The following is a 15,374-nucleotide window of genomic DNA, read 5'->3' as shown; positions in this document are numbered from 1 at the left end:
TCTGATCCAGATGGGAATTGAACACACCTTATGACTTGAAATCCAACGGCTTAGCACTGAGCTAACAAAAGCATTCTATGTAGCTTGCTTCTAGCGATGTATACCGGGCATTCAAGACAATGAGATTCGTATCCATTGCAAATGCTGTTTTTCTTCTACTTTGACTTTTATTTTACTACGCTGGCGAGAAATGTGTTCTATGTCTTAGCTTTCAGCATTCTTTTACATATTGATAGGTTCCTTTACATATCTAAATGTTCTTTTAAGTATGGAAAGCTAAATGACAAACAAGCATGTGCTGTCATTAATACAAGATTCCGAAATATTGTTTCATTAAGTATTTCAATCAATGTTGCTTTTTTCTACACTTGATAAAAAATCTAATTATATTTAAAAGAAGAAAATCACACCTGCATATTTTTTTCTGATTGCAAAGGTTGACTTGGAGTTTTGAACCTGGTTTACTTTTTCCCGACGATACCCGAAGTTGGACTTAGTAAATTGTAGCCTCAAAACAGCAATAAAGAGTGTGGTGATTCTATAGGGACTAGCATCAGGGTGTGAGGGATAGCATGAGCTATTACCTTGAAATCCGCCACCAACACACTTGAAAGGATCAGGCAATCGTAATAGTGTTGCTAACCGCCACAGCGGTGAACTAGAATTTGGCGATTTGAAGCATTTCTGGGAAGGGATGACAGACACTTTGAATTAATCTGCAGCCTGCATTTCTCATCTTCATTTAGAAAAATCTGAACAATAAACTAGCATATTTATTTAATAAGATATAAAAGTGCACTCGGTACGTTAAAGGTTTTTTTACTCGTTTATTTTTTAATACATGATGATCGTAAAGTAAGCTAAAATAACTAAAAATTATATCACATAACACCACCTATATTTGCAATCCATTCATCTGGGGACCACGACTCATGTTCTACCCTTAAGGAAATCGTGGCTACAGACCTGTCAACTCCTTCCCCTCTCATACAGGGAAGTTTGTAATTTTCTCTGGTAAAACAAAGTGGTCCTATTGGTACCCTCCCTCCCGGGGTGGTTATTTATAACACAGATGGGGGCGTCTTAAGAGACACATGCAGAAGCCGAACTGGACACGGTGTTCTTGTGTTCAGTGAAGAGTTTTTCTTTGTGCATAGTTCTGTGTTGTTTTAGTCTGTGTTGTAAGCTGGTTTGTTCCTTTTTTAAAATCATAATGGAGGGTAAGAAGAGCGGAAAACTTGGAGGTTCGAAAGTAACTCACAGCCAAAGCAGAGCGATTTTGGTTAATTTTTATGATTTTATGAAGAGAGAGGCTGATAGTGGAAATCCAATTAATGTAAAACAAGTGCAAAAGCGAGTATCTGAAGCTACCGGTGTTTCAGTAGGTACACTAAAACGTGTTTTAAGTGAGCGAGAAAAATACAAAATCACGGGAACGAGCTTTTCTACTCCGAATAAGAAGCGAGCACAACGAAAAACAAAAATCTCAGTGAATGATTTTGACAAATGTGTTATTCGTCGAACAATTAATGAATTTCATATTGTTCATTGTCAACGTCCTTCTGTAAAATCACTGTTGCGAGTACTTCGAGAAAAGATTAATTTTAATGGAAGCACTTGATCTTTACGGAAAATAATCCATTCCTTAGGATTTAGATGGATTAAGGCTGAAAACAATACTACTTATTATTGAAAAAGATGAATTTTGGTCAAAGAGGTTGGCTTATTTGCGAGCTATAGATCATTCCAGAACGCATAACCGCCCCATAATTTACATGGATGAGACGTACTTGCATTCATCGCACACAAAACAACACGCGTGGAGCGATAAGAAGAATACAGGTTTACTCACACCTTTTTAAAGGACGACGCGTAATATTCATGCACGGTGGCGGAGAAAAGGTTTCATTCCAAGTAATTCAGTTCTTGTGATAGACAATGCACCATATCACAATGTCTGTTTAGATCCTTCACCGACATCATCATCTCGTAAAGCTGTAATGATCGATTGGCTTGTAAGACATAATATTCCTTTCAGAGAAAATATGTACAAACCAGAACTTTATAATTTAACCAAAGCCAATAAAGCTCGTTTTAGGACATTTAAAGTAGATTCGCTCCTTGCTGAATATGGACATACAGTTTTTCGTTTGCCCCAGTATCATCCTGATCTAAACCCGATAGAGTTGATTTGGGCTGCAGTCAAAGAATATGTAGCAGCAAGAAATACCACTTTTTCCATTATCGATGCGATGAAACTCGCCGAAGAGAAATTTACAATGATAACAGCGGAAGATTGGAAGGCTAGGTGTGATAAAGTACGAAGATGTGAACAACCATATTTGCAAATGGAACCTCAGTTAGACGTTCTTACTGAAAACGTTACAATAAACTTAGCCGAGGGCAGTGTCAGTAATATTGACTCTTCTGAAGAAAGTGACGACGAGACGGAAGACGATGATGAGATGGATTGTATGGACGGTATTGAGCCTTTATAAATACATGAAGCTACAGGTAAGCCTATCATAAAATATATGTTGCGTTAAGTAGTTATTATCCATTGTTGTTACTTATGTTGGAGGTTAGTATCGGCATGGGTTAGAAACACTACCAAAAATCTGCCCTCTCTCTCCACTGTCAACCTCGCAGCGATTAGCGTTCTTCCTACCTCACGCTTCTCATAGCTCATGTTATCTCTCGCCCTCTGTACGTAAGTCTTAACTGAAACAACCGACTTACTTCCTAATGTATCGTTTCATTGGCAGAGGTTCAACAACGTTTTCCGAACAGAAGATACTGGCTGGTAATGGCAGTTTCCAGTCCACATAGTTTCTGTCTATGGTAACAACAGTTGGGCTTTCCTGGAACTTCGTCCATCTTTCTAAGGCCAGTAAAGTTGATATGGTGAAACTTCCAACAACTACAGCTATCCAAAATAACCTAAAAAAACGTTTTCATTAATAAAGGTTTAATCATATGCTAAGTTAAACAATGTAATCACAGTGGTAAATGAAGCGAACGAAATTTAAAAATTGTTAGTTTTACATGAAATATTATCCTCCACAAATAGCTTGTTATTTTAATGTATATGAAAAGAGTCAGTCTCTAGTAGAAGAAAGCATTATACTAAGTCATTCAAGTATAATTTTAAAGTGATTTTATGTATTCGAAACTATCATCTCCTACGTTACTTACTAACAGATAAATTTGTACCAAAAACTTCCAAAAAACGTAGATAATTTTGTATTTAAATAATGTGTTAAAGATGTTTAATCATCATCATCACCAAATATCATCACCAAGAGGAGTTATGACATGAATAAACTACTAGGTGTTAATTTTGTTTCCTGGCTTTAACGAAGGAATAGAACATTTTAATAGTGTTCAGATATTTCAGTCTTCTTCATCGCCTAACTCTCCTCAAAGTGTCTGTATGATGTTCTATTGATTGTGTGTTGTGACAGTTAGGTAGGAATTGGTCTTATTGTTGTATCATATCCACGACTATATAAAGCCAGGAAGGTTAGGTCTAGACACCTCTGGCGGCAGTTTGCAAGATATACTCCCTTCATCTAAGAATAGCAATTGTTAATGCGTTTGTATTCACCGATTTCTTTAAGGAGACAAGCATTTTTTCTGCCTCTCCATGACTAATTAATAGGAGTATGATATGCTGTATTTGACCGTGAGATTGTGTGTCCTATATTGAATTAAAAGTAAATTCTGAGGTGTATATAGGAATCTCTAAAGAATTTCGTGAAAAATTGACACCCTAGATATGCAATTATATTTTCTTTCAACAAGATGGGAAACCTGTCACACATTGCATGCGTCGCTCTTACTGAATCACGAGAAATTCAGTGAGAAAACGACAGTCAGTAAATGATTGTGGACGCTATGATCACCAGATCTGGTCTCATCAACCACCTGCTTTATTATAAAGGTAACCAAGAAAGTTCTTTCGCTTTTTGTTGAAGTATGTGATCCATTGGCCCCCACACTGTAGGTTGAAGGCGAATGGAGATAAAGCGAAGGTCAGTTGTTGGTGTGGGTATATCCAATGTACTACTTGGTTGTGGAAGTTCAGTTACGCCGTGAACTAGCATAAGGACAGAGTGAACATGAGACCTCCACAGAGCGTCATAAGAGCATGAATGCTGTACGAGTTCAAACTGGGGTCAAATGCCGTTGCAACAGGGCGGAAGATATGCCATTAATTTGGTGAGAGTGTCTTGACTACGCGGAAAAAGGACCGATAGTTTAGTGAGTTTAAAGACTGAGACGAAACCTTCGAAGATTCGACACGTGCCAAAACACCAACACATGTACGAAATGAAGATTTTCAGGCAGCAATTGAGGCGAACAGTGACCAGACTTATGAAGAACTTGGACTGCAATTCAGTATGAGAGGAGAAACCATTCGCCACCACTTCCATCAACTTGGTAATTTGGGTCGATGGTTCACACATGATTTGACTCCGGGCCAGAAGACATGTGTTTCTTTGCTGTCTCGTCTAAGGAAAGAGTCATTTATGGACAGAGTGTTGATATGTGATGAGACATGAGTCTTGTACGAAGCTCCATGGCGCCGTCATCATCGGATAGCGTCCCAGGAACCGGTTCCAAATCTGCCGAGAACAGCACTGCACCAGAAAAAGGTCTTCCTTTGTGTTTGGTGGACTGCTCGCGGCATCGTGCATCCGGAACTGCTTCCAGCTGGTCAGAGCATCAATGCAAATGTTTACTTTCAGCAATTGAGTCGTGTTCAAGAAAAACTGAAAACTCTGAAGCCAGCACTTCTGAATCGCAAAGGGGTTCTCATGTTATAGGACAAAGCCAATCCCCACGTAGCTAGGATGACCCGGGACACCATTCTACGTCTTGGATGGGAAGCAGTATTGCATCCGTAATAGTTCTCGGACATTCCACCGTCCGATTATTGATCCTTGGAGGTCCAAAATGCACTTGATACCTTCTTCGCTTCACGGCCCACCAACTTCTACCGCGATGGAATCCATGGCCTTCCAGAACGTTGACAGAAGGTCATCGATGCTGGTAGGAACTATTTGGATTTTCTAGGTACGTATTAGGTGACATATTGATCTTCGAACTAGGTGGGTGAAAAAAAGACAGAACTTCCTTTGTTTCAATGTAGTTCCAAGTTCAATGTAACGACAGAACATGTGTTTTAATGTAGTTTCTTGCAGTGAATAATCCATAATCATGGTGATGAAATGGAGTAGGTCAGACATTTAAGTAGACAAAGTACACGAAAGTTTTGAAAATCGGTCGGATAAGAACAAGTTAACCTATTTATTCAATACGTGAATATTTGACAATATATAAAGAATTTAATAATGGAAGTAAAATATAAGATACTAATACGATCAATACTTAATATAAAAATGGGGGGCGCGGTGGCTTTGTGGTAGAGCGTTCACCTCTGGTGCTTGGGGTCCCGGGTTCAAACCCTGCTCCCGCCACGTGAAATTTGTGGTGGACAAACACCGTGCTTGTGGGTTTTCTCGGGGTCTCCCGTTTCCTCCCACATTATTCATTCCACCATTTCACTCATCTCTCATAATCACCGTCTCCTTTAGCCTAACCGGCATAACCGTGGGACGTAAAACTTAAAGATTTCATTTCATTTTTTAATATAAAAATAAGGTGTACAAATAATATTTTATATCGTGATAATCAATAACTAACACGTTTGTGTACTAGCGACTACAACGTATAAATACGAAAGCCATCCGGAAAGTGGTACCCGTTTGCGCCGCGTGAAGCGATGACGACTCGGAGAGCCGCTGGGCAAGGCCAGACCGCGTCAGTTTCTTGTCTGCCTGCTCTGTACGAGATTACGTGACGCTAGCAGTGCCTGTGATATGTCTGTGCTCGTTTATAATGATTAAAGGAACTGAGAACCCCGCCACTTCTGAAGTGAGGGCTGTGATTATATTTCTTAATGCACGAAACGTTCGACCTTGTGAAATTCATCGCCAATTAAAGGAGATGTATGGATACAATCTGATGGACGAGTCGTCTGTTTGGCGCTGGTGTCGCAACTTCAACCTAGGGAGGGGGAGTACACAAGACGAGGAGCGTTCAGGGAGACCATCTGTCTTTATAGACGAACTGCTGAGGTCAGTAGACGAATGCGTGAGGAACGATCGGCGTGTCACAATTGATGAACTCTTTGAACATTTTCCTAATGTGTCTCGAACAATTGTTCATGAAATTGTCAAACACCATCTGCATTATTCAAAAATCTGTGCAACGTGGGTCCCTCGCATGCTCACAGATGAGCTCAAAACCAAGCGTATGGCTGCAGCACTGACGTTTCTGAGACGTTATTCCGATGAAGGAGACTCTTTTCTGAATCGCATCATTACAGGGGACGAAACATGTGTTTGTTATGCATCACCTGATAGTAAACGATAGTCCATGGAGTGGCATCACGCTCATTCACCAACCAAACCAAAAAAATTCAAGACTACGTATTTTAATACGCTGGCGGCGGAGGACTATGACGCTGGAATACAAAAACTCGTCACACGGTATGACAAATGTCTCAATTTGCTTGGTGATTATGTGGAGAAGTAGTGTAAAGTATTCTCTTTCCAATGAAAATGTGTATATTTGTTGTAAAAATGTGTACTACTGTGTCTTCAGTGCATAAACGGGTACCACTTTCCGGATGGCTCTCGTATAATGACACATCTTATTTTATTTTCTTTGTGTTACCTTAGAGGAAATGGCCATCTCTTGTCAACGATATAATTCAAGCCAGTAATCGACGAATCTCTACAGATCTTCTCAATATGTTTCATCACTGCTACTTTCCAACACTTTCTTCAACTACGATAATTCTTGAACACTTGATTCTGTAATGATAGGAAAATTATTCTTAATTTTTTATTTGAACACAAAATAGATATTGATTGCTATCATCATATTTTGTTATGTAGTTTATAAAGACCATTATTGAGTAACTGTTAACTTTTGAGCTCAAGCCTCATAGATGGTAAAACTGTTATCTTGATTATTAACTATTAGGGTTTAGCGTTACGCACACCAAAATATATATAGCGTGCGGAGTATGATAGCTCACAAACAATTTCCTACTTGCACTGATGTCATTCAAATCATTTGGCAACTGGTCTTAGTATAGTAAGTTGACTTAAGACAAAGACCCTTTTTACTTTCGTTAGGTCACCAGATGATAACGAAATGAGGTGACGGATTGTTTAAGTAGGAGAGCTTAAGGGAAAAAAAAGAAGGCGAAACGCTGCACTTTGTGTTAAAAAGGTGAAACTCGGATATGTTGTTCCCCTGATCAAACTAAGGAAAAATCGAAGTGGCCTCATTCCGACAGGTGGTCAGAATCCAATATGGCGGCTATCAAAATGACCGCCTCTGCGAATTCATAGTGCTGGTTTTAGAGGCCTATATCTTCTTAACTGATAGTCCAATCTTTACGATTCAAAGCCTAAACGACATAGAAGATAACAGGGTGTAAAAAATTAGCAAAATTGTTTACCTAACAGTGAAATTAACAACTACATAAATTATTTAATTTGGAACTTTGCATTTCTTATGATGGAGTGTACTCATTTTTTTAAAAAAAGAAGTAAACGGCTGGAATTATCGAAAAAGATGTCGTATAACTTTTCAAAGGGTGTTACATTATCGTTCGTTTGGTGTATAGTTCATTCGGAGTGGTTAATAAACAACGAAGTTATGACAATTTAAAGATTCAAGTTGAGTTGATTGATTTTCCCAAATTTCGAACGAGAGTTCATTTACCGTAATTAAACATCACTGATGGATGCTCATTGTACTAAACACATCATTCTCTTGTTGTGCACTCTTCATAAGTCCTATTTTCACCAGAGCTCAAGACAGCCTGACCCATCCCGGTTATATGAATCCAATATGGCGGCCATTAATTATGATCCATAAAAATAAATATTTTTCGAAATATTGATTGAAGAATCTTCATTTATAAACAAGTACGACAAAGTAAGAACAAACGTTTTTCTCTCCCTCATCCTCTGCCCCACAGAGTAAGTATGGGAGGGAATGAACTCCAAATCATGTTTCGAAATACATTAAAAGAATCGGATAGAACTAAGTGTTAAAGAAACTTAGAGTAATAACAACAGCACTATTCTCGAAATATTTCTATTGAAAGTAACAGTGACGTAAATTCCGTGTAATATTTCAGCGTGAGTAGTTCGGAATCACTCAAAAAGGCGAAGTTTGAGCCGCCTAGGCAATTCTTGTGTTACAAAGAAGTCAACGATTAGCCTATTGTTTTGTCTCGATGAGTGGACTCACATCTACTGCTGCAGTCAGATTAACTTAGTTGACTGTCACCTCTGATATTAACGCAAGTCAAGCAACTTCAACTATTAGTCAACTTATATTTTATAACTTCTATCAGAAGGCAGGAGATATTGAAACAGAAGCAGCAAGGCATAAACGCAATCGGGAGCCACCTCTTCCTCTTTATGTTGGACTGAGCGTTCATGCTAAAACTCGTAAAAATCTCTCGTAAATGAATTGCATTCACTAGGCATTTGTACATCGTCTACACGTGTAAAGGAAATATTTTCAAATCTTTCTCAGTGCTTGATAAATCAAAGTGACGAAATGGTGTGTCATTCTACTCTTCGTCGAGATATTTTAACCGTTGCAGCATTAGATAATATTGACTACAATCCTTCAAGCACAACATCAAAAGCTTCTTTTCACGGTACGAGCATTTCAATTTTCCAGCATCCTTCTAAGGATAATCCTGGCATTCAACGTGACCATGTCTCACTGGATAATGTGAATATAAAAATGAGAACTGCTCCTGCTGTCCTTGATAATTATGCTCTAGTACCTCCTGCTTATATCACTAATGAAGAACAAGTTTTACCTGAACAGAACCCGCAGTTTGTAGAGAAAGTTCTTCCACGAAGTGGATTTTTCGCAGAAGAAAAAGATCGAGGAGTTGGCTTGTAACATGCTTAAAAAATGACACTACTTGTATCGGATCTGTACACCATGCCTCGAAAATTGAAAACTCTGCAGGTATGCCAAGTATATGCTACCGGCTTTCGTTGTTTAAGAAAGACTCTAAACCTGTTGCTATGATAGGGTACGGAATGAATGAATGAAAGAGAACTAACAGACAAACTCAACAAAGGACAAGTTGAGTTCGGTTCTTGTAATGGATCAATTACTATTTGCCTTGGAGAAACGAATTCAATGGAATTGGCCAGAGTTATATGCCGAGGATCATCAAATTCTTATGCTGGGAGGGTTACGTACCGAACAAGACTCCCTGCGTCTTATAGGCAAATGGTTAGATGGAAGAGGTTGGGTAGAAATTTTATGCTAGTCAGATGTAGCAACACTAGGAGTCGCTGACAGTTTATTGAAAGTAACTCACATTACAAAAGCTCGTTTTGCTCATCAGATTACTCTGACAGTTTTACATCATTTACTGCGTGATTCATATCACAATTCTTCATCAGGACAATCTTTCAATGACTGGTGCACGAAAAAGGAATCTTTGTGTCCAACGTTTAAGTTTTGGATAATATATTGCCATATCGTGATTTTACTCTTAATTTACATCAGAGCCATACGTCAAGGAAATTTTAAGCTCTAAGTTGAAACACTAAAACTAATGGCAGAATGTTTTTTCGCAATGGGCCACCTTAACTATGCTCGTTGGATCCCCGTTCACATTTTAGATTTGAAGAAGTTGAAAGAAACACATCCTGAGATTATGAATGCTTTCGAAATGCATTACTTTGTGATAAGAAAGGCACCAAGACCTTTCTCTGCAATAGCTAAAGATCAGGCTCACGAACAGAATAACAAAATTATAAAAGGAGATGGCGGAGCGATTGGTCTCTTACCCGACGACAATGCTCTTGTCAAATGGATGACAGCGGGGCCAGAAATTAGTAAACTAATTAATGAATTCAAAATGTAATATAATGAATATGATCCTGGTAATAAGGACCATGAAGATTACTTGTCGATGCAAGAAAGATTTAAATCGTCTGTTGAAAACATGAAATGGGTTTTCATCGAATTGGGGAATCAATTTGAAGAAAATAGTAGACTTGTTAATGTTGCTTCCAGAATCATCTATAGCGGTGATATAATTGAATCCCTATATCCAACAGAAGAAAAAGAGTATAATATGTACAAGGAATTTTTGCAAGAAAGATTAGTAGAAGGTACCAAGCCATTCTTTCCGCCCATGAAAAAGTCTTCTCTAGTGCTTCATTCATCCCTTCAAAATAACAAAACAAACAGAAATGAAATAAAATTACTTAAGATGGACGTTGAGCTATTCTCTCGCTTATTACGCGTCAGTCAAACAAGACGACTTGACTTGGATGAATTTTTTCAACACGAGAATTAACCAATTCCAACGTCTCTCTACCATAATTCACGATCCTCAAAAAAGTCCGACTTAGTTATACTTCTAGAGAGTGAAGCCAATATCAAAGAAGGACAATTTCCTAATTTTTGCGATTTCTTTATTTGATGGAGCAGGTTTTGTTTACGTTTTGCAACTGGCATCAGTAGAAATATTTTGTGATTATTTCCAGTGTAATTTCTTCAAATATGTTCAAAGAGAAGCAGACATATTCCATGCAAAGCAAGTGGATTTGATATAGGATAGATACTATTCAAAGAGCATATAAACTTCCACAAGAGAAAGCAGGGTGTAGGAATAAGGGCAAAAGTAACACCAACCACATCAATTCCTAGGAAGTGGAACGGTTTCTTTCGTAATGACGAAAATAAAGAAGAACTGTTCCTTTTTCTTGGAAAGTCTATGTGTGAAAAGGAAGGAAGTAACTCTGAGGTAGCAAAGAGCAATGGATACGCGTATCACATAGAAACATTAAGAAATCTTCCAACATTTGAAAACAAATCATCAGGAAACCATTTAAAATAAGCTGATAGTAGAATCATGTTACATTGCTTTGATGCAACATTAAATGGACACAAGAAGATAGTTATCCGTACAGTAGATACAGATGTTGTAAGACTTGCTGTATCATTTTTCTACGACTTTGAGCGACACGGCCTAGACGAATTATGGATTTCTTTCGGCACCAAGAAACATATTTTTTTTCGATCGACATATCAGCTAAATTTTATTTCCAGATTATGAAATCATCAATAACAAATTCCTATTACTTAATACAATAACCAAAATTACATGAGTAAACTAATATCATGGGTTTGCTTTAGACGGACGCTACAGATTCTACTTTCTTCAGGTTGTCTTCAGGTTACAAATTTTTCAAAACTACGCTGCCCTCTTCGTCTCGCCCGGATCTGGCAAACATCTTTGCTTGAATTCCTCTGCACTCCCTGATGAGAATTGGAAAATTAGGATTGTTGTTCTTAAAGACCACATAGTGATTCTCAAAGAATTTCCACCTGTGTACATCTTATTTCCCTATAAGTTAATTAGGAAATCGTGGGCTTCTCTCAGTTTCTGAATGTTCGCATCCAGATTTATTCTCTTTCCCAAAAAAATTAAGATTGTTGATAAACTCTTTGGTAAAACTTTGGTAAAACTTTCCAATTTTAAAGAACACCCATAAGATTTAGAGATTCAGGCTTGACGCGTGTTCTCCTTCTGCCAGGTTAAAGTGTTCTATCTGAGGTAAAAGACTTCTTCAAGCTTTTGGAAGAAGCGAAGGAACTCAAAATACTGACAGCATTGCCTTTTTGTATGACTATGACTATCATCAGGAAACCATTTAAAATAAGCTGATAGTAGGATCATGTTACATTGCTTTGATGCAACATTAAATGGACACAAGAAGATAGTTATCCGTACAGTATTTTGCAGTAAAAATTGATAGATTCTCGGGTCTCCTGTTTTTGCCGTCAGACTTGCTCCTAGTTCCTTCAAAAAATCAATTGCTTCTTTGCTGAAGACACCTGTTGTTTCGGTAGCAAAGGCTATAAAATGATGGTCGTCTTTAAGGTTAGAGTATTTTGAGTGTTTGCGTGAACAGGCCGCTTTCGCTGCACTCCCTGCTTTTGTAATTGTGGATTGTAGATAAGATGGAGCAAAGGTATCCACACATGTGATATCCCAGACTAATCTTAGACCCTTTTTCCATGGAATTAATGTTATTCCGTCTGGCCGTTTACCATCGTTCCTGAACATTCCTGGAGGTTCTAATATACTCGGAAAGTCTATGCTTGCAAGAGTTCTTTTGATTATGTTGTTTAATTCGCTATGACGTGCAAATCTTTCTCCACTTTTGTTGCAGCTCAAAGCATGAAGACCTTTCTTGTCCATCTTGTTGTTGCAGGTGCAAATAAATTCATGGCAAATATTCAGGCCTAAGCGCAATCCTATGCAGATTTTGAAAAAATTGTCATTCAAGAATGTCCCTATGTTTATAGATGGTGTTGACTGTAGCCATGTTCCTGATTCCTTCTCTCTTAAAATTTTCATGCGTGCACTTTCAATGTTGATTTCAGCGACTATTTCGTGTTCGATTACCTCATTTAGAATAATTTGATCCCATTGTTTCTGTGACTCTTTTAAAACCGGGGTTTTTCCATTATAAAGCCTTTCCAAATTTCCAAAGCCTCTGCCAAATGGCTTATTCCCACTTCGTCAACTGGATACTTTATAATTTTGGAAACGAGTGGCAACGCTCCGTGGCAAGCGGAAATGAAAGTAGGAATGCATAGGTCTCAAGCCTTTCTTATGCCTAAATCACCGACTCTGATGTGGAAGGCTTGCTTGAGTCCATTGCGTTTCGTTGATATTGAAATTTATTGTTGATTGTAAAGCTTTCTTTAGTATGTGATCCATTTGTAGAAGTCTGGAGGGATTGACCCATGTTGGAACTGTTCGGAGAAAGTAGGTTTGTTTAGGAATGCCAACGCAATTTTTGAGCAAAAAGAAAGAAATGTGGGCTGTTAAACTTTCTAATCGGAATGATATTCTTTTGAGATCATTCAGGTGTTTCTCGAAATGGTTTTCGATTCCTTCTTCGTGTAGTGGTGAACCCAGCAATGAGATCTCATTATTTTTCACTATTCGTATTCCGGGTAATATGTTTGAAAATTCAGATACAACTTTAGGGTCACTTTTTTCCGAATTGAAGAAAAGTTCACATTTTTGTGGGTTTATTTGTAGACCTATTTTCTTACGTAGTTGATGTTTTCCTGTTCGTAATATACCAAAAGCATTAGGAAAAGAAAAATCACCTGAGTTACGAGGCTTCCACGCGTTTACAGGATGTTATACAGTGTCATACTTTCTAGGACATGGAAAAATATCAGCATGGAAAACATGGATTTTGTATCAACAGGTGACCACAGCTTTCATAACAATTTCACACCCTGTAATCAACATAAGCGAAGATTGTTTCCATTCACTGCAACGATATGTTGTCCTATTATATTCGAAAACAAGTGAAAAATCTGAAGTTAATGAAACCTGGCGAGAAATTTTTTGGAAAAGGGCAGACCTTTTGTACCGCTTCCTCCAACTTATGATGCTTTGTTTCTTCATACCAAGTGTGTAGCATACCAAGCTGGACAAATCTGGGGCCAGGCAATAAAGATGACAGCACATATTCCTTCACCAGTAAACTGGGGATGGACTGACAATGGAAGTGAACTTTCTACAACATGGACTTCCATTCCAGTTGTATACGAAGCATGTAGGAAACTCTTTTTGAAATGTGACTGCAAGAATATTACCACAAGATGTCGTTGTAGAAGTGCAAGCGTCCTGTGCTGCTTTTCGTGTTCTGTGTGTAGGGGAACATGTCCCATTCATTTGCCTCACCAGTTCATCAGGCCAAACGCTAGATCTACGATTGTAGTCCTCGTCGTTAACATTGGAACGATCATTTTTAAATCAATGCATCACTGCCTCATTCGGCCTTAAGTCATTATTCCATGCGCGTACACTTCAAACAGTTGGCGATGGATTTCAATTGGCTTGTGGTGTTTTAACAACAAAAACCTAAACACAGATCATACCTCGAAAGAGGCGGGATTTTCTATTGCAGTGCACATTGTAATACGTCACAAAAAGCATACTAAGAGCCTCACTGTTCTCACGCTACCCCAGCTGGATGCGTACTAAATGTGGCAACGTTCTAACATCAAGTTGGCGACCCTAGCTCCACTCACTACCGTGATAAGCCAAAACGTCTGGGAATTTTTGGCCTGCCCTCGTATACAGGGTGTTTCAGATTAAACGTCCAGTGCTTATAAATCCGAAACGGCTGAGAATAAAAAGATGAAACAAAAACTGAGATAGGAAAATGTCATCGGACACATCACTTGGTGTTGTTGTGGTGACCCCCAGGGCCCTTCAAGGGGTCCCAGGAGCCAACTTCAAACTTTCAAATGGGAACATGTATTGAATCATACCTCATTCGGTATTCCTTGACAAACGAAACAACTTTTGTAGGAAACAATTTTTGATTTGGGCCACCGTTTTCAAACTGGCCGCAAAAAGTGGGTCATGTATCAGATAAAACGTCCAGTGCTTATAAATCAGCAACGGCTGAGATAGGAAACGATGATAAAGCATATCAAGTGGCTTTGTTGTAGTGACCTTCAGGGCCCTCCGTGAAGGGGACCCAGGGGCCAACTTCAAACTGATACAAGACTTTTTGAAAACGGTGGCCCAAATCAAAAATTGTTTCTCACCAGGCCCGCAACTACAGGGGAGCTAGGGGGCCTGACCCCCTTAAACTTTTTGTGGCCCCTCCAGACATCAATACGAAAACACAATTTAGATATTTGTAAGAGAAATATTGATGACTTGCTCCCTCCTAACATATTCATGCCCCCCCAAACCTCTGTGGCTGGTTTCGAGCCTGTTTCCTACAAAAGTTGTTTCGTTTTTCAACTACATGTTCCCTTTTGAAAATTTGAAGTTTGCCCCTGGGCCTCTTTGAAGGAGGGCTCTGGGGGTCACCAAAACATTACCATGTGATGTGCCATATGACATTTTCCTATCTCAGTTTTTGTTTCATCTTTTTATTTTCAGCCGTTTCGGATTTATCTGATACAGGACCCACTTTTTACGGCCATTTTTAAAACGGTGTCTCAAGTCGAAAATTGTTTCCTACAAAAAGATGGTTCGTTTTTCAAGAACTACCGAATGAGGTATGATTCAATACATGTTCCCAGGCTTTTCGGATTTAGAAGCACTGGACGTTTTATCTGAAACACCGTATATATATATATATATATATATATATATATATATATATATATATATATATATATGACCCCCCTTAATACTTGAAAATTTTGAGTTGGATCCTCTCTGGAACCCACCGAGGGACCCA

At 38.5% G+C, this 15,374-nt stretch overlaps 1 protein-coding gene across 1 annotated transcript; it reads left to right on the top strand.

Moving 5' to 3' along the window:
• Positions 1-2,000: 2,000 nt before the first annotated feature.
• Positions 2,001-2,498, top strand: LOC145671502 (uncharacterized). The gene has a single exon (XM_081740690.1). The coding sequence runs from the start codon at positions 2,001-2,003 to the stop codon at positions 2,496-2,498; it is 498 nt and encodes a 165-aa protein (XP_081596816.1).
• Positions 2,499-15,374: the final 12,876 nt, after the last annotated feature.

This window comes from Thermobia domestica, chromosome 15, assembly GCF_964235325.1.
Source record: "Thermobia domestica chromosome 15, izTheDome1.hap1.1, whole genome shotgun sequence".
NCBI classification, from domain to species: Eukaryota; Metazoa; Arthropoda; class Insecta; order Zygentoma; family Lepismatidae; genus Thermobia; species Thermobia domestica.
The sequence above is the reverse complement of the archived record's forward strand: the minus strand, read 5'-3'. Positions and strand labels throughout refer to the sequence as shown.